We start from the raw sequence: 19,465 nt of genomic DNA on the forward strand, positions 1-19,465 counted from the left end.
AGATATTACGGTGAACAATTCTAGAGTGGCCTCTGCTATGTTTGCTTGCTTTACACATGCTGGGAGATGTTCTCTTATGAGAAAAGTACAGTTATCTCCTTTGTGTTGTCTAAATTGCTGCATCCAGGAACAAGTTGCACCCAGTGGGTTTTTTTTTCTAGAAAAAGAGGTGCTGGAGCTCACTGTGAACTTGGTGCTGGAGCTGAGCTCCAGCTGAAAAAAAGAAGCCCTGATTGAACCTCACCTTGTGAGAACTTGGCCACACAGGCCCAGTTGTAGCGCCATTTCTGATCCCCACAACTGCAAGAAGGACCTCTTATTGAGCGCATCTGCCTGGGGGAAGGGCCATACTGCAGTAGCATCCACCATTCTGGCAGAAAGCCCCAGGTTTGAATCTTGGCATCTTCTGGTAGGGCAAGACATGTCCCTGGCTGAAACCCCAGAGTAAGGTTACCAGACGTCCCCAGATTTACACACCAGTCCCCATACAAAATCCATTGAAGTTGAAAAGTGTCCCCAGATTCACTGGAAAAAATCTGGTAACCTTACCCTAGAGGGCTGCTGCCAGCCAGGGTCGGTGATACTAATCTTGATGGATCAATGGACTTGACTGCAGATAAAGCACTTTCCCCGAACAGTGAGCTTGTGTTGCCCAACCCCTCTGTCTTGTCCAGTACCAGATTTACGTATAAACTAAACAAGCTGTAGCTTAGGGCCGCACTCTCTTGTCCCCCCCCCCCCCCGAAAAAAATTTTTAAAGGGAAAAAATACTTGATGTACATTTCCAAAATGTAAGATAAAAAGCAAGCTTTGATGAAATATGTATTTTGTTACGTGCAAATGGCTTTAGATACCTATTAGATCCATAAATTACCATATAGCATATATTCAACACAAAGAAACAGCAACAATTTGTTGTTGACGAAGGACAGATGGACATATAAAGCGCCCCATTACCTTCAGTAGCTTAGGGCCTCATCAAACCTAAATCCCGCCCTGGTCTTGTCTGAAGCTGGTGGCGTCGCTCGGCCAACACAGCCTGACTCAGTTCCTCTCCACCTCCGGGTGCCAGCGAGGGAAGGCGCCTCGGGCTGCGACCCAAGGGACCTGTCAAACGGGACGCAGCTTCCAGTTCAGACGTGCCGGGTGAGGAACGCGTGGGTTGTACGTGGGATGAGGAGGAGCGACTTGAACTCAGCGCTCCCAGATTGATCCAGAGGACGCCCATCCATCTCTCCATCCTTAGCCAACGTGGGAAACTTGGGAGAAGCCTCCAGCGAGGGAAGCGGGTTCAGGGCTCTAAAAATCCCGTTTAGGGCAGTTTTTAATGTTTGATCGCGCTTTGAATATTCTGTTGGGAGCCGCCCAAGGTGGCTGGGCAAACCCAGACAGATGGGCGGGGTACAAATAATAAAATTATTATTAAAATTATAAATAAGAAGGGCAAGCTTCTTGGGTGCCTCGCTCATGGCGTGCTAGTCTTAACTGCCTGCCACGGGACTCCTGCGCCGCAAATGGTGGTGAAAAGGACAAAATAAAGCGATTCCTGCTCCTTATGGGATGCAGAGAGCCCGTTTGGAATTCGCCAGGTTTCGCAACGGAGTAAAAGACAAAATGCAACCAAAGCCAAGTGAAGCAAAGCGGCAGAGACGCCTGAGCCATTATTTTGGATACAGAACTGCACAACAGGACAGGGCTTTTATTAGGGCCGACTGCAAATACCACGCAAGGCTTTGCATTTGTTCATGAGGCAGCACCGTACAAAAAAAGCAAAGCTCCCGCTCTCCCTCGCAGCCAGCCTGGCTGGGAAGGAGGCGGCGGTAGCTCGAGCCTGAGAGTTAAAGCAACCATGGCAACCCCGCACCCAATAGCAAAGCCCTCCCCGGGCACGTGACGCGCACTCCGGGGCCGCGCTGTTGCGGAGCGGGCTCCTTCGCTTCCTTTTGACCTTTCACCCCAAGATGGCGGCGCCCGTCGGTCCGCTGAAGTTTTGGAAGCCGGGTAAGGGCTGAACCTCTTGGGGAAAGGGGGGATGGGAGTGCAAGAAGCTGAGGGTGGGGGGGGGGGGGCCGCTGGGGGAAGTTTTGGAGGAAGCGCCTTTTCGCGCGGCTGGAGGGCTCGGTGGGCGGGGTCCGGGATGTTGCGAGGCGCTTTCCTTGCGGAGGACGGAGAGGAGGAGAAGCCTATTTCTCTTTTCCCCCGGCGCTGCAAAGGATGCATTGTCTGGGGGGTGGATAACCATCTCCCCACCGCCACCCCAGGCCGTGTATTCGTGGGACAAACCAAAATAAAAACACTGCAGGCGTGTGAGGCTCCTTGGACTTAGCGGTCCTTCCTTGGGAACGTGGCGGCGTGAGAGGGGGTACTCTGCACGTGCTCGAGAGCACCTTCACCCGCGCCATCCTTACGCTGTTGCTGCTGGTTTGAAAAAACGGGTGCTCGAGTGAGCTGTGCTGTAAACGGAGCTTATAGCGCTACTCCCAGCTTCCTGGTGGGATATAGATAGAGATAAATAGATACAATGCTTTTTTCTAGGGGGACGCATACCCCTAAACATTTTGTGAATCTAAGTTTGGCCTCATTGAGGGGCATTATTTCAATATGAGTAAGAAAATGAGAGTACCCCATTTATTTATTTTAGAAGAAAAAAAGCACTGGATAGATAACTAGATAGGTATAGTATATTGCAGTGAGGGGGAGGGTCTGTGTTGGAGTCCTCTTTCAGTTTCACTGCTACCTGTTAATAGGTACTCAAAACCGCTTTGAACCCCTGCCCCCCATCGTATGTTATAATAAGGCAAAAACATTCCTCTTCTCCCTAGCTAATTAAACAATCTATCCTTTTAAACTCGGGGGGGGGGGGGGTAGAAATCGTGTTTATTACTATGTAGTATATTTTTGTGTTAACTACCCTGTGATCCTCAGATGAAGCATGGTATAGAAATTTAATATGAATGAATGAATGAATGAATGAAGCATAATGAGCCTACACTCAGCTTAATAGGCAAATAACCTTATTCTGGGTTCCCATTCCGAACCAGGCTCATTAGGAACTCCGTTTTGCTCAGTGGAATTTACCTTGGGGTAAATGTACATATGGCAAGACTGCAATCCTTATATTTAATTGTCATTCTTCTATCCTGCCACTTGGAATAAAGCTGCATTATAAACCATGGGACTTTTTCAGTTTAAACCTAGCAGTGATTGGATTTGCATCTTTTCTGCCTGCAGTTTATCAAATGAAAGAATGCTTGTTTCAACAGATGTTATCTAGTGCTAACGCAGTGGTTCAAACAAATGGGAGAAGTTTAAACCATATATGTAATTTGTTGCACAGAGCTGTAATAATAATATGGAATGTTTCCATATTGATCTCTGTACATTACTAAAAGGGCAAAATGTGAAAATAAGGGACATCTGTGAAATATTAGGAAAAGCTTGTGTGTGACTGAAAAAGCAACAAGGTCAACATTTTCATCTGGTGAAATTAGATACCGTCCTCATTGGCTCATGGCTTATGAAACAATACAAACTTAGCAGTAAAGGGTTTCTGCAGTGCTAAGCAATCTGCATTGCTACCTCTTTGATATATGCATGATGCTCTTGAGATGATTGTCCTGGCGTGAAGGATAATTAGCAGACAGTGTTTCACTGCGTGGATGAAATTTTATAGGCCTATTAATATTTATTTAAATTAGAGTATTGCTCACTTTGGGGTCTGGAGCTAACCTGCCCAAAAATTCAAGAACAGTGTTTGTAGTAATAGTTTCTTTTAGTGTATATTTCTTTGTGCCTAGTCAGAAGTTAGTACATGTTTTTGTTTGGACTGTTTCTATCATAAAGAAAGGGCTGCACAGGAGTGTAAGTAATTGGGAGTGTTATGCTTCCACTTTGGTAGAACAAATATAAATAATAGCCTTTAGGCTGCAATCCTATACACACTTACATGGGAGTAAGGCCAACTGAACACATTTAAATTTACTGCTGAGTAAAAATGCATATGATTGCACTGTTATTGTTATGTAAATGTTTGTTTTGGGTATATGTGAAATTGTTGAAGTCAAGTCATTGCAATCTTATTTATACGCACCTGAGAGGGAGCTCAATTGAACTTAGTAAAGGTACCCCTGCCCGTACGGGCCAGTCGTGTCCGACTCTAGGGTTGTGCGCCCATCTCACTTAAGAGGCCGGGGCCCAGTGCTGTCTGGAGACACTTCCGGGTCACGTGGCCAGCGTGACGAAGCTGCTCTGGCGAGCCTGCACCAGCGCAGCACACGGAAACGCTGGTTACCTTCCCGCTATAAAGCGGTACCTATTTATCTACTTGCACTTAGGGGTGCTTTCGAACTGCTAGGTGGGCAGGAGCTGGGACCGAAAGACGGGAGCTCACCCCGCCGCGGGGATTCGAACCGCCGACCATATGATCGGAAAGTCCTAGGCACTGAGGTTTTACCCACAGCGCCACCCGCGTCCCTACTTAGTGGGTCTCTTTTCTGAATCAACATGCAGAGGATCAGTGGGCTCTCAAATTTCAGCGCTGCCCTCTGTGATGCTGAAATTTGGTGCCCTCACTTGCGCTCCGTTCTGCAGCATTGTTGTGGCGCCGCACCCTAAAACTGCCTCTGATAGGATTGATCTTCGAGCTAGGCTAGGAAACTTAAGGCAACTACTGTCCTATGACTGTCCTAAATCAACATTCAGCTTCATTGGATGTCCCCAAATTCTAGTATTATGGAAGAGGGAGAAAACCTTCACCAGACCTTGCCTAATTTTACCGTGACCTTTACTCACCTTCTGTCTAACCTTAAAAAAAATCTGTCTTCATCCGGGAGTTGCTCCAGCACTGTTTTTTTTTACTCTTTTCAGCACCCTTTTCTGTTTAATATCCTTTTTTTGGGAATAGCAACCGGAAATGTAAATACAGTGGTACCTCGGGTTACAGACGCTTCAGGTTACAGACTCCGCTAACCCAGAAATAGTACCTCGGGTTAAGAACTTTGCTTCAGGATAAGAACAGAAATTGTGTGTCGGCGGCGCGGCTGCAGCGGGAGGCCCCATTAGCTAAAGTGGTACCTCAGGTTAAGAACAGTTTCAGGTTAAGAACGGACCTCCAGAACAAATTAAGTTCTTAACCCGAGGTACCACTGTAATATTTCTAGGGTAGTCAACCATATATCTGTATGAAGGCAGTGTGATACTAACAGATTTGTTTTCAGTTCCTTTCCTAAAGATCCCTAGCATAAGAATTGGATGTTTCTTCCTATTCTTGTTTTCTGTTCTCTAACCTGTTGCTGATTCATAAAGCGGATTTCTTGCCTCATATTACGTGATTGCAAATTTATTCAGGAGTCATTGGTGAGGGACTTCACCAAAAGTTTTTTGAAAGTTCAAGTACACAATATTTTTCCAGATTTCCCCTATCTACATGCTCACTGACACAGTCAGAAAGGTTAGTCAGATGCTAGTCAGTCTTGCTCCAGCAAGACCTGCTCTTCTATATGCTTGGTAATTTTATCTACACATATTGATTGGCATTGAGGAAATTACTGCTGCTTTTTGAAACTGGTTCTTTTGAGCATACTGGATGGTAAATTTAATCTGAAACTATTTTTTGTTAAGTATTATACTGCCGTTTATTTACCACAGGCAATGTTGCAAATTAAACCTTATAACTCTTATGACCTTGACTGCCATAGAAACTATAATTTGATTGGATTTTAGGTTCTACCAATTCTTTTGTTAGCTACTGACAAGAACATTGCATTTGCAGAAGTGACGTACATGATTCATGCCATATATATTTATGATACATCTTTGGACATTGTGTTGCTTCTATTGATCACCAGCATGAGCCAAGTTTTAACAAAGATTGTGCTTGAACTCTCAGATATTTTTAATTGGAACTGACGAGAAACAGGCCGGGATGTAATGGCTCTTATTGCCTCTGCAGGAATAATTTGGAAGTGACCAATTACTTCGTTATTGCCTGAATTCATTTTTTGTGTACCTGTAGAATATGGTGGCGGGGACGCGGGTGGTGCTGTGGGTAAAAGCCTCAGCGCCTAGGGCTTGCCGATCGAAAGGTCGGCGGTTCAATTCCCCGCGGCAGGGTGCGCTCCCGCTGCTCGGTCCCAGCGCCTGCCAACCTAGCAGTTTGAAAGCACCCCCGGGTGCAAGTAGATAAATAGGGACCGCTTACTGGCGGGAAGGTAAACGGCATTTCCGTGTGCTGCGCTGGCTCACCAGATGCAGCTTTGTCACGCTGGCCACGTGACCCGGAAGTGTCTCCGGACAGCGCTGGCCTTCGGCCTCTTGAGTGAGATGGGCGCACAACCCTAGAGTCTGTCAAGACTGGCCCATACGGGCAGGGGTACCTTTACCTTTAGAATATGGTGGCAGATGTATAATGAATGTGAAACATTAGCTATCATTTATGAGTTGTATACAATTAAGCCCTCCTCAGTGACCCATTGAAATTGATAAAACCAAAGGTTGTCACGTTTATTAACTTCAATGGGTCCATTAGCAGGACAAGTGTTGAATTCTGCATTATGCCTGTATTGTCCCCATGTTGATACCTTTCTCAAGTTTGTTTGAGGAGTGCTGGTTTCTTTGGGACCATTTAGTGCTGCACAGTTGAGTCAAAAACAAGCCATGGCAATGATTTGTCCTTGAATAAGAAATCACCCGGAGATGATCTTCAGTTTGTCCAAAACATCACGAAGAACAGCCAATTGAAGCATATTGGCTACCAAATGTGTTCGGATGCTGATGCATAGTGAGGAAAGTTTCATGCTTGTCATTATGGCTGTGCAGTTCTGAACTACTTTTGACAAATGGACGAAATCTTTGAAGTTTCCTAGAACTAAAAGTCACCATCACATCTGAGCTTAATGAAGTAGAAGGTTGGGCTGTAAACTAACCAACTACTGAGAAGCCCGTGAATGATAAACAGTGCTACTCTACAAAATAACAACTTGACCATCATGACATACATAACCACACATATGTATGTAACCAGACATACATGTTTATACTAACAGAAAACACTTTTACTCAAGAGAAGACCCACTGAAATTAATTGACCTAATTTAGTCACGTTATGCGGGAGGCAATGGAAAACAGGAGTGCCTGGCATGCTCTGGTCCATGGGGTCACGAAAAGTCGGACACGACTAAACAACAACAAGTCATGTTCATTAATTCAGTAGGAGTACTGTGAATAAACCTAGTCAAATACCACCCCATGCATATGGACAAATATGTCAGGAAAACCAAGTTTTGGAAAAAACTTGGTGCATGGGGATCTTCAAAATTGTGATTGCAAAGATATATACACACACATACTACTTGAGTACTGCTCATACCATCCTGGAAATGTATCCTGACTGGGCCTAAGTCAGCCTGGCATAATTAGAGGTTTTCATTTATTGTGTTCTGCAACCATATGGCATAGCTCCTACAAACTGAAGGGCATCTCAATGAACTTGCGTAGGGAAAACTGCAAATTATGCATATCCATAATGATGGGGGTGTTGTTTTCTCCTTGGAACATCAGTTGCATGATTCAGCACTTACAGCTGTCAGTAGCTCTTTAGTAATCTGCAGCAAATCCACAAGGATTAATGATATGGTTTTGAAAGGTAAATTTATTTCTGACTAAATGTTTGTTTGTAGTTTGTTTGTAGTTGTTGCGGGCATTATTAAGTGAGCCTTCGAAAAGATAAAACATGTTGAAACATGCATCCTATATGCGTGATAAGTCCTTCTGAGTTGAGCAGGCTCTGTCATCCTCGGCACACTTCTTAAGGAGCTAAGCCATACTGGATTCAGTGAAATTATTTCTTAATAAACGTACATAGAATTGCTGTCTTCAGGTCCCTATTCAATGAATGCATTTAGGATTGGGCCTTGCAGTTGGCTTCTGTGCATGCCTACTCAAAAGTAATCATTAGTGATATCAGTAGGGCTTACTCATAAATAAATGCATAATTTGTTAGACTGTGGTGAACTGCATTCCATCATTAATAAAGAGAAATGAGGGAGTGGGGAAGTTCTGTGTCTTATAGTTAGAAAATGACATGTGCTGAATTTTCTCCTTTTTTATTTTGCAAGCTTTTAAATAAAGGCTTGCCAACTTACCTAGAAACCCCCCAGTCACTTCTGAGATTTTAACAGCCATAGAAATTAGCTGGGGTGATTGTACGCTATGAGAACCAGCATGACCCCCTGCTAATGTCACTGAATACACTAGTTGTTACAAACAGTGGCAGCCCCATTAAAGACACAGGGGCATGATTAGGAAAATGTTGGAACACGTTTTTCTAACCTTATTTCAATTATTAAATTGGTCCCAATAGGCAATCCTGCTGTTCTAAATGGTGTCTCGCTTCTTTTTAATGTGGGTATTTCTTCCCTTTTCTCACCAGTTTCTCATTTTCAATTTTAAGTTTGCCTGATGAGAGAGTTGTAGGAAAAGCCTTCTCAGAATGCACCCAAATTCAAATAACTAAAACCTTTTGGTTTAACATGTCGTGTTTAAGAGCTCTCCATGTTCACTCAATCTCCAAAATGTCAGGAAATTACAGCTGTTAAGGGCCTTAACCGACACGTTACTTGGCAATATTTATATGGTGTGATATCCTTTCCCGTGGATTGTTCCAGCTTCATAACTACCTTGGAGCTGGATGGCTGCCAGCGGCAGACTCCCAGACCTAAGTTCCAGATTTTTCTGTTCAATGGAGTAGACACCTGGATCCTTTGCAATGGAAGTTATGATTCTACGTTCTTCTTCTTCTTCTTTGGCGATCACTCGTAGCCGAGTAAGATTGTCTTCCATAAACACGGTTTTAACAATGAGTCCGTAAGTGATGGTGGAGGCCAATTCTGGATCCACACGTCCTTCCACAGTGGGGACATTGGTTTCCGGACAGGAGTTGATCACGGTGTGGGTTTGCCAAGTGTGCCTTCCTCCTAGCACGTTTCTCCCTTGCGTCCTGAGTTTGAGTGTCTTCAAAGCCCATGACACCTTTGGTAAAGGCTGTTCTCCAACTGGAGCGCTCACAGGCCAGTGTTTCCTAGTTGTCAGTGTTTATACTACATTTTTTAAGATTTGCCTTGAGACAGTCTTTCAACCTTTTTTGTTGACCAACAGCATTACGCTTTCCATTTTTAAGTTTGGAATAGAGTAGTTGCTTTGGAAGACGATCATCAGGCATCCTCACAACATGACCAGTCCAGCGAAGTTTTCGACAGAAAAATAAATTTAAAACTTCATGGAGGATTCTATATCACAAGTACCCAGCTGACAGCCAATACCACCCACATAGAGTGACAGTTTTGGAAGGCTCTATTTAACTCGGTAAAACTTGTTTACATAAAAATGGGGACAAGGTTTTATAGGCCTTGCATTGCCCACACAGACACACACTGGTTATGTATAGATACTCAATCCTCCCCATGGAAGATCAGCTGGGCAGTGGGGAAAGGTGGGTGGGACTTCCTGGGGCTTGGTGTGCTGTACTGAGACTGGCTAAGGGCCACATGCAAGCTATGTCTAGTGGTTTAAACAAATTTTGAATATCTTAGAATTCACACTGGTTTGTAATTCTCCCTTGCATGATAGCCTTGGATGTTACAAAAGCTACAGAGGTTAATTCTGATAAACTTAATTTTCCACTTTCTTTGCATTTGTCTAAAAGTCTTGTCATCCTATTAGTAGTGACATTTATTTATTTGGTCATACAGGGACAGAAGGGCCTGGTGTCAGCCTTTCAGAGGAGAGGCAGAGCGCTGGCGAAAGCTCTAGTGTTTCAGTGATCTATAATCCGTATGTTTCCCTTTCTATTGAACAACAGAGGCAAAAACTACCAGTTTTTAAGGTATCAATTTCTTTTAAGTACTTTGCATTGAATTATTGTGCACATTATCTTTTGGGTATTTTACCATTTCTTCTACATTTGTTTTGCAGTATGAAAACTGATAGTGCATTTGCAACATAGAATGTGCATTTCCTCTGACAAAATAATTTTTTAGAACATTCAATTATTTTGTACAGTAACTCTGAGTGGATGAAAATGCACACGTCCCACTATCAGTTTAGGCACATGTTGGATTCAGTGGGTTTTAAGGAGTTTGTGCTAGGTTGTAATCTATGCTGTTTTTGCGCAAACACTTCTCTCAGTTGATGTTTTGAACTTGTTTTCTTCAGCCATTCTAAATCACATTTGAATATCTATTTTTCTTTCAGCTTAGAAATCACATCCTTTATCTGGTAGAAAATTATCAGACATTGGTGATTGTTGGAGAAACAGGATGTGGGAAAAGCACTCAGATTCCTCAAGTGAGTATGAAATGATTCGTTTTTCTTCATCTGTAGGAATTTATACTCTTACCCTTCAATCCAGTACAGAGGGTAGTTTGCAAGTACAATAAAAGCAGAAGAATATATAAAAGCAGCATAAATGCAAAGAACAGAGTCCAACATTGTATAAATGGACTTCTGCTCTAACAATGGGACTTCACCTTTCTTTCTCCTGCATGCTGTCCATATTTTCTCTGGAGGGTTCCCTAGTGCTAAAGCAGATTTTGAGGGCACCTAGAAGGCTGCAGAGGAGAGATGAAGAAGTTTGAAGTCCTGTTGCATGAGCCTCTTAGCATGGACAGCGTTGGGTGCAATACAGCATCTACAAAATGGATCAAATGAAATAAAAAAGTTATGAGATAATATGATGTCTTCATTATGTGCCTGAAAAGTCTCTCTGAGGAAGGCATTCCAAAACTGGGGCACCACCACTGACTGCCCCCCCCTTAAAACCCCTCACAATGCCCTAGATAGTAGGAGAACTTGTGAAACTCTTATGAGGATCATAGTGAACAACAGGAACATGTGGAGACAGGTGATCCTTCAGGTACCCTGGCCCCAGGCTGTGAACTTAGATAGAAAGGAGAGGCAGGAAGGTTCCTTGTGCTAACAGGAATTGTTGCACCGGCTTCCGCTAGTGCAACTATTTAACTTAGAATTTTTATACCATCTATGTTAATAACTTTGTTTCCTCATTACAGTATCTAACAGAAGCTGGCTGGACTGCCGAAGGGAGAGTGGTGGGAGTAACACAACCCCGGAGAGTTGCTTGTGTTTCAGTGAGTGCCTCCAGTTCAAACTATTTGTCTACGTATTATTCTTTTGGGGAATGATAATATAAAGGTAAAGGTAAAGTGACCCTTGACCATTAGGTCCAGTCATGACTGACTCTGGGCTCATCTTGCTTTATTGGCCAAGGGAGCCATTGTACAGCTTCCGGGTCATGTGGCCAGCATGACTAAGTCACTTCTGGCGAACCAGAGCAGTGCACGGAAATGCCATTTACCTTCCCGCCAGAGCGGTACCTATTTATCTACTTGCACTTTGACGTGCTTTCAAACTGCTAGGTTGGCAGGAGCTGGGGCCAAGCAACGGGAGCTCACCCCGTCACAGGGAACTGCCGACCTTCTGATCGGCAAGTCCTAGGCTCTGTGGTTTAACCCACAGCGCCACCTGCGTCCCAACCTTTTGTATAGCACCATTTATATCAACTTTTGACACAACCCAGTGCATAGCTAAGCATTCCTGAATCTCATTAATATCCATGTGGTAATGGGACCTTAACTGGGCTCCGTAACTGTCTTCTGATACAGAGTCTGACAGATGCTGACTTGCTTAAGGCCCTATGTTTTCAGTGAAAATCTTTGCAATAGGGTGTTAGCCCAGTTTTCCCTCCTTCCTAATGATGTGTGTAGTAAGAACAAAGTAATTTATTTATTTCCCCATCACAATTGAGCATGAATTCTGGTGAAGAATTCTTTCTTGTTTTGACTGAAACACTGAGCAAGTATTGGTGAAAGCTTCTTTCTCAGGGTTTGCTGTCCTGCTTCCAGTTTTTTGTCAATGGGTTTAAACTGCCGCATCCTGTGGTTCTCTCAAAGGAAGCCATTTGCTGGAATAACATCATGGTCAAGCAAAAGATTTTACTTCGAGGAGATGCAGTGCATAGCAGTTTAAAGCTCATCAGCTTAAAAGTAGGAACAAAATAAAAAATATTCCTTCCAGTAGCACCTTAGAGACCAGCTAAGTTTGTTATTGGTATGATCTGAGTGTCTGAAGAAGTGTGCATGCACACAGAAGCTCATACCAATTACAATCTTAGTTGGTCTCTAAGGTGCTACTGGAAGGAATTTTTAAATTTTGTTTCGACTATGGCAGACTAACACAGCTATCTACCTGTAATTAAAAGTAGGAAGTTAGGGTGGTGAGAACAGCTTTGTACAGGATCCAAAGAAGCATGTAACCATTAAAACATGGTTCATATATTTTTTATTACAAGGGCTTGAAGTAGGGTGCAGAAAATATTTAACATTTTTGCAGCCGTTGTTCATTTATTGTGTGATTGTTCTTTGCCAGAAGGGTAGTTGTCATTGTTATTTTACAAAATATTGAACTAGCAGTTATGATGTGCAGGGATTTTATAAATATATATATATAGAGAGAGAGAGAGAGAAAGAGAGAGAATGCTATATTACAGGCATTCTGTTTAGAGAGAATTTTTGCCTCTTCTAAAATGTGCTCCAGGCTGTGTATTTACACACAATTTGGATTTGCATTTTTATGCTTGTTTTTAGTTTGTTTCAAGGCTGCATAGCTTTACCATATGGCCCATTTTGATGAACAAATGTGAAACGTGCCTGGATATTTCAGCCTTTGGCACAAGAGCCTTTCATGGATCCAGTTTGTGCTTTCATTTGTAGCACTATAACTAATTGAAATTGATTTTTAGAGTGGGCTGCTTATTGCTGATAAGAACATTGTTAGAGAAAGCAGTCTTGAAGAAACATAAGCATGACATGGGAAGGAAGCCTAGTTCAGTTTTTGAGTGGCTGCAGAGAATTCGATTTTCAGTTTCGAGTGGCTACTTCAGATTCAATTTTCAGCCTGCCGTCTCCAGTTAAGGGAGTTCAGGTAGCTGAGCTAGGAATTTCCTCTGTAGGAAAGCTGTTGCCAAACAGAGCAGACAGCACTGGGCTAGTGGACAAGTGGTTTGGCTTTGTACAATGCAGTTTTTCTATTCATATGAAGTGTGAGGGGTTTTAAGCTTGTTAGTCTCTCTCTCTCTTCAGTAAGCTGGAAATATTGGGAGTGCAGGAGATGAAAATATATTGCCTGAAAACATGGAGTCAAGAAGAAAGGGACAATGGGAAGATAATGTACACAGAAAAGGCTTCAGTGCTTTTGTGCAACTTATGCTTTGGAAATAGCCAAGCATTCTAAAAATAGGTCTGTAGAAGTAGTTATATTAGTCTCCCGTTCCAAAACAGGAAAGTTCTGCAACACTTAAAAAATGGCAGGAATGTATTGTGGCATAAAATTTGGTGGGTATACCCCACTCTTTTGGGTGCTAGAAGCTGGTGGTGTGTTTTAGACCCTTATCCTTGAGCAGTGGCCTTCTGGGTTGAAAAACCTAGTTGTATATGTTCAGGCATTTTAATGTTGAGACTTCTGCCATTCAAAATTTTCTCTCTTGAATTAGGAAAGTATGAAAATTGAGAGGGCGGAAAGCTAGCTGTTAATCCATATATCCAGGAATTAAGCTGACTGTGTGATTCCACCTTCCTATTTCTAACCATTCATCAATCCTATTTTTTAATTCACATAGGCTGACAGTAAGCCAGCACTGTATAGGTGGTTCCTGAGAGGAGATGTTTTTATCTGTGACCATTTGAGAAATATTGCAATGCATGCAAGGCACTGAGGGATACCAGGGAAAGTGTTAATACATCATGAAGTGCCAGCCTAACTGCTAATACAATTGTAGGCCGTTATATCCTGGGGCTACATCTGGCACAACTAGAATTCATCCAGAGTCAAGTGGTTGATTGTAATTGAGGGAATACATGCATTATAAATAGCCTGCCTGCTGTATAAATGGATTCTAGCTACATTGATGTTCCAGTGTCAGCTTTCTGAGTTTGATGGTGTTTATAAATAATAAAAAATATTATTTATTTGTTACTATTATTGTTTGGGCAATCAAAACCTTGTGTTGAGTCACTAATATGAGTAGAGTTTTCAAATATAGGTTGTGCTAAACCTGTAGGTTGTGCAGTCCCTGTAGAAGCACAGTAATTGCAACTCCACTGATCCTAAAAGATCCCTGTCATACGAGGGATGCTTGTGCAGAAGTTATATAATTGTCCAACAGGATTAGCTCAGTTTAGCCAAATTAGCTGAATTCAGTTTCTAACTACAGACACATGTCAATTATTATTAATGAGGCCTAGTTCAAGAATTAAGTTTTGTTTGATGTCTACAGTTTTAAACCTCCTCCTCCTTCTATTAGATCGCAGGCCGGGTAGCTGAGGAAAGGGGTGCCTTGCTGGGTCATGAAGTTGGGTACTGCATACGATTTGATGATTGTACTGATCCACAAGCTACAAGGATTAAGGTAACATCTTTGAACAAATGCCCGTGACCCATAGGTGCAGAAATTTGTGTCCCTTTATCTTCCTAATCCAGTGAAATGTATACCCATTTCTTTATTCCATACATAGCACTAAAACACTATTCCATACTCAGCACTATACATAGCACCACACATAGCCAGTAGAGATTCATAGGCTGAGAAAACGCATTAGACGCAAGAGAAACCTGCAAAAATGTACATGTTGCAGCATCTGTTCAGTATTCCAGACAGCTAGCCATGCCCTTCTCCAGGAGACTCCATTTCCCCTCACCCCCACCTAGCTTTCTGTTGTTAGATAAAGTTGCTTGTCACTTCTACACAATTTGGAGTTCCCACAATCACGCTGGTACCTTCTTGTATGTGGATATTGCTTTCCTGGCTTCACAAAGTTGCATTCTTGGCTCTGAACTTTGGAAATGCAGGATATTGTGTATCTGTTGCCTAGAGTTTTGTGCTGCTGATGTTGCTGAACAAGTCATCGATTGTTCTTGTATCTGTGTTTTAGTTCCTGACTGATGGGATGCTGGTGAGAGAAATGATGGCTGATCCATTGCTAACAAGATACAGGTTAGGCTAACAACCCTTTTAACTGCTGTATACATGAATGATGTAAGGCTTCCCCCACCTTTTCCTTTTGCTCACATTTATCTTTCGTTTGGCAGCAGTGATTAACTTTTTTCATTTTGCTTATTGTTCTGTAATTTGCCATGGATACTTACGGAACTTAATAAAACAATAAATTCTGAGCACCACCTTCTGTAATTGTGCATCAAATTAGGAGCAGCACCAATGAAGTACAGTGCCCTTGATCCCAGAGGAATACCACAATTTGTCAGGGTTGAAGAACCTCTGTCCTGGGGGCTTAACACAGCTGTCTAGGCTACTGCATCCAGCTCTTGGGCCTCTTCTCAGGCCACACACCCTTGCCCCAGGCTGTACCCTTCACCAGTCCTGCTCTGTGCTGTCCTTGACTTCATTTGCCAGGCATAGATGTGTCATTGAACTGTGTTAATGCCGCCTTCTTGCCTAGGAGGAAGATGAAGGGATGTGTGTGTGTGTGTGGAAACCCCTGACTTTTGTGTGGTTGGAATGTACAGTGGTACCTCGGGTTAAGAACTTAATTCTTTCTGAAGGTCCGTTCTTAACCTGAAACTGTTCTTAACCTGAGGTACCACTTTAGCTAATGGGGCACAATTTCTGTTCTGTTCTCAGTATTGTGCTGAACCGAGGAAAGAGTCACATTTGTTGCTCCACCAACTTTTATTACCCAGTACTGTAGTCACACCCAGTTTTACCTCTGTCCCCACCTGTACTGATGTGCGGCCTCCCAAAGGTTGCTCATAAGGAAATGTGGCCCTTAAACTGAAACTGGTTCCCTGTCCGTTATAAATGAACTTGCATGCACAATCTTCAGGCCTCACATTTTGTGGTGTAGTGGTTAAGAGTGGTAGACTCGTAGTCTGGTGAACCAGGTTTGCGTCTCTGCTCCTCCACATGCAGCTGCTGGGTGACCTTGGGCTAGTCACACTTCTTTGAAGTCTCTCAGCCCCACTCACCTCACAGAGTGTTTGTTGTGGGGTAGAAAGGGAAAGGAGAATGTTAGCCGCTTTGAGACTCCTTCGGGTAGTGATAAAGCGGGATATCAAATCCAAACTCTTCTTTTACCGTTGGCTTAAGAAGAACTATCCCTAGCGTTTTATTACCCATTCCATTTTCCCCCCACAGTCGTGTTTAATTTATGGTTATTGCAGCTCTGCTGGAGTTTTAAATTCAGCTGAGTCATAAATGTGTGACTTTCAAGATCAGCTTGCATACTACTTCCATAATTATTTGAATTGTGCCTATTATATAATGTGTTACACTTGGTAAATTGGAATTTTTCAGGTGGACTTAATTTCAGCTTTCATATCTCATAATTGGAACTCTGCTCTTTTCTCTTTGATTCAGTGTCATCATGTTGGATGAAGCCCATGAGAGGACCTTATATACAGATATTGCCATTGGCTTATTAAAAAAGGTTAGAGCTCTCTTTGTGCATCCTACCTCCATTCCCCCACATTTAATTACCTTGGCCCTACTATCAAAGAGTTTGCTGCTCTGTTAAGCTTGCAGTGGTGCTAATTTTGAGTTGATTTTCATAATGGATGCTATTTTAGAAGGAACAGTTCTGATGGAAACAGCAAGATGAATCCTACCATACTTGTTAATAGTTTACAGGGCTTTAAGTCAAACATCATTTCATAAAACATTTTCCTAAGGTTTGTAAGCATGATACACTGGTGGTGAGGATTATTTTAGTGATAAAAGGTAAAGGTAAAGGGACCCCTGACCATTACGTCCAGTTGTGACCGATTCTGGGGTTGTGGCGCTCATCTCGCTTTATTGGCCGAGGGAGCCGGCGTACAGCTTCCGGGTCATGTGGCCAGCATGACTAAGCCACTTCTGGAGAACCAGAGCAGTGCACGGAAACACCGTTTTACCTTCCCGTCAGAGCAGTACCTATTTATCTACTTACAGTGGCATGCTTTCAAACTGCTAGGTTGTCAGGAGCAGGGACCGAGCAACGGGAGCTCACCCCGTTGCGGGGATTCGAACCACCGACCTTCTGATCGGCAAGCCCTAGGCTCTGTGGTTTAGACCACAGCGCCACCCGTGTGGTATCATATTACTTAAGCTCATACACCTACATGATTTTCAAACGTGGGAATATCTGGCTTGGTTTGTGGTGCATGGACTCTGAATAGGATAAGTCATTTCCTGAAAAATAGAGATACTTGATTTTGCTATTTTTGTATGCATATGAGACCAATGTCTTTCATAAATTAGACAAACAGTTCTGGGATTCTGTGGTGATTAACCATAATTGAGCATTAAAAAACCCCTGCTGTGTCTCACAGGTTCAAAAGAAACGAGGAGACCTTCGCCTGATTGTTGCATCAGCTACACTGGATGCAGAGGTAGAACTAACATATTAGATTCAAATAATTTTCCTGTTTTATTTCTGATAGAAAGTGAAACAATTATCATCTTGTATTTCATTCTATAGAAGAGTAATGGGGAGCCTGTGGCCCCCCAGATGTTGACATCTCCCATCATCTTTTATCACTGGCTATACTGACTGGGGCTGATGAGAGTTAGAGGCTAATAACATCTGGAGGTTCTCTTCAGTAGAGTATGGGACATGGTAGCCTAATCAACACATTCATGCAGAGGCAGACCAAACCCCATCAGAATAGATGGCAGTTGAACAAAATCACTGTTAAGATTTTATGTTCACTCCCATTAACTTACTGGGTCTCTCCCCCTACCCCCATTCAGTTTGGGCAGGGGAACTAATTTCTTAACAATGAAAATTTTGGAGGTGGTGGAATGGGGAAAGGGTTTTCAGCTTGAATTTTAATCTCACCCAGAGAACTTGCACAGCTGAAATGCTTGCCTTCCATTGAGGTGAACATTTATGAAGCCACTAAGATTTGTATTTCCAATCCAAGTAAAATAAAATTTGGATTGCATTGCCTACACTTAATCTGCTGGTACTAATGTGCATGAAGTTTAAGCTTAATTGCTGTTAGTTTTGGGTTACACTACATGCTATTTCCCTGAACTCTGTGAAATGAATCCTTTTAAGAAGGTTTTAGAGCAGATAATACCCAGCTTGTGAAATTGTGTGGTCAGTTTATTTTAAAAGGGATGAGATTTATTCATATTTATGAAATAGTTATTGCAGAAATTGCAAATTTGCATTCTTTCAGTTTGATCTGTTTTTCCCCCTGTTTTTGATTAAAAATCAAAAAGCTGCAACATTTACATTGATGACACAACTTAAAACTTCTGATGTCAGCCATATTTTATCCAAAACATCTGATAATTACTAGATTAAGCAAAATAGGAAGAAATTACAAAACCAAGGATACCTAGACTGGTTGCTACTTTGAAAAATATTTCAGCCCTAGTTATGGGGAAATGTACTTGTTAATGTTATTAGGTTATATATTGAAGTATGTTTTGTAGCAGCATAAAATATCAGAAGTTCACAGAGATGGATTAAATTATTGCTGGACCTCCATAGGTTCTGGGCTGGGGTGGCAAATCTGAGCCTGCAAGCTGGGTCAGACCTGCCCAAGTCATTCTAAGTAGCCTAGCAGGAACTAACTTTAATTTACCACCACCAGCAAAATCTGTGTCAGAAGTCTTCTCCCTCTTTGCGCATCCTGTCACCAACTGCTTGCAGCGATACATGAGGGATTATAGGTGTCTTTGCCAGGTTACGTGGAATGTTTTTTCCTCCCAATAACAACACAACACTAGGAGGAAAAGTTCTTCTTAAATCCCAGGACCTATGTATGCTTTTCCATACATATGTGGATAAGTAAATGAAGTCACCTGGAACATAAGTTGCTCACTGTAATGTCTTGCTTTCCAGAAAATAACAGGTGATATCCAACTAATCTGCTCTGTCAGTGCAAGGATTTTCACTTGCGCAGTGGAACTCGCCATGTGTCTCTTAAATTTGATCTGGGGGTTTCCCCAGTCCTCCAGAGCAGATGTGAGGAGGGCAAGGAACACCCTCAGGGAGATGAATGGGGGAAGGTCCATTGCTCAAGTAGAAATCCTTGCCAGTGACAGAACGAGTTAGTTAGGTCCCTCCCTATGCTTATATTTTGAAAGAGAATAGTAGCAACACCCTACCTTTGGCTCCTGAGTTAGGAACTGGACTCTCTTAAATAACGCACTGATTTTCAAAAAATTGTTTGCTATCTTTGCCCTAGAAATTTAGGGATTTCTTTAACCAAAATGAGACCAGTGACCCAAGCAAAGATACCAGCATGATCCTTACAGTGGAAGGGCGAACATTTCCAGTGGATGTCTTCTACATTCAGAGGTCTGTTCCTGTTTAATACTCGTAAGTGGTGACTAGAGGAGCGTGCATCTTGTGACACCCGCTTGTCGACCAAAAGTCTGGGCGGGAAA

General features: G+C 42.7%; 1 protein-coding gene across 4 annotated transcripts in view; it reads left to right on the forward strand.

The window, feature by feature from the left end:
* DHX35 (DEAH-box helicase 35) overlaps positions 1–19,465 on the forward strand; it is a 44,089-nt gene that overhangs the window by 2,150 nt on the left and 22,474 nt on the right. For 3 of the 4 annotated variants that reach the window (XM_077929251.1, XM_077929253.1, XM_028734995.2), the window contains exons 1-9: positions 1,852–2,001; positions 9,747–9,880; positions 10,249–10,341; positions 11,064–11,141; positions 14,372–14,476; positions 15,000–15,061; positions 16,442–16,511; positions 17,392–17,451; positions 19,264–19,376. In XM_077929251.1, the coding sequence (XP_077785377.1) occupies positions 1,962–2,001; positions 9,747–9,880; positions 10,249–10,341; positions 11,064–11,141; positions 14,372–14,476; positions 15,000–15,061; positions 16,442–16,511; positions 17,392–17,451; positions 19,264–19,376 (755 nt within the window). In that variant the 5' untranslated portion in view covers positions 1,852–1,961. Of the gene's footprint in view, positions 1–1,851; positions 2,002–9,746; positions 9,881–10,248; positions 10,342–11,063; positions 11,142–14,371; positions 14,477–14,999; positions 15,062–16,441; positions 16,512–17,391; positions 17,452–19,263; positions 19,377–19,465 lie in introns of those variants that run through there. The other variant, XM_077929252.1, reaches the window with a different exon arrangement.

This window comes from Podarcis muralis, chromosome 5, assembly GCF_964188315.1.
Source record: "Podarcis muralis chromosome 5, rPodMur119.hap1.1, whole genome shotgun sequence".
Taxonomy (NCBI): Eukaryota; Metazoa; Chordata; class Lepidosauria; order Squamata; family Lacertidae; genus Podarcis; species Podarcis muralis.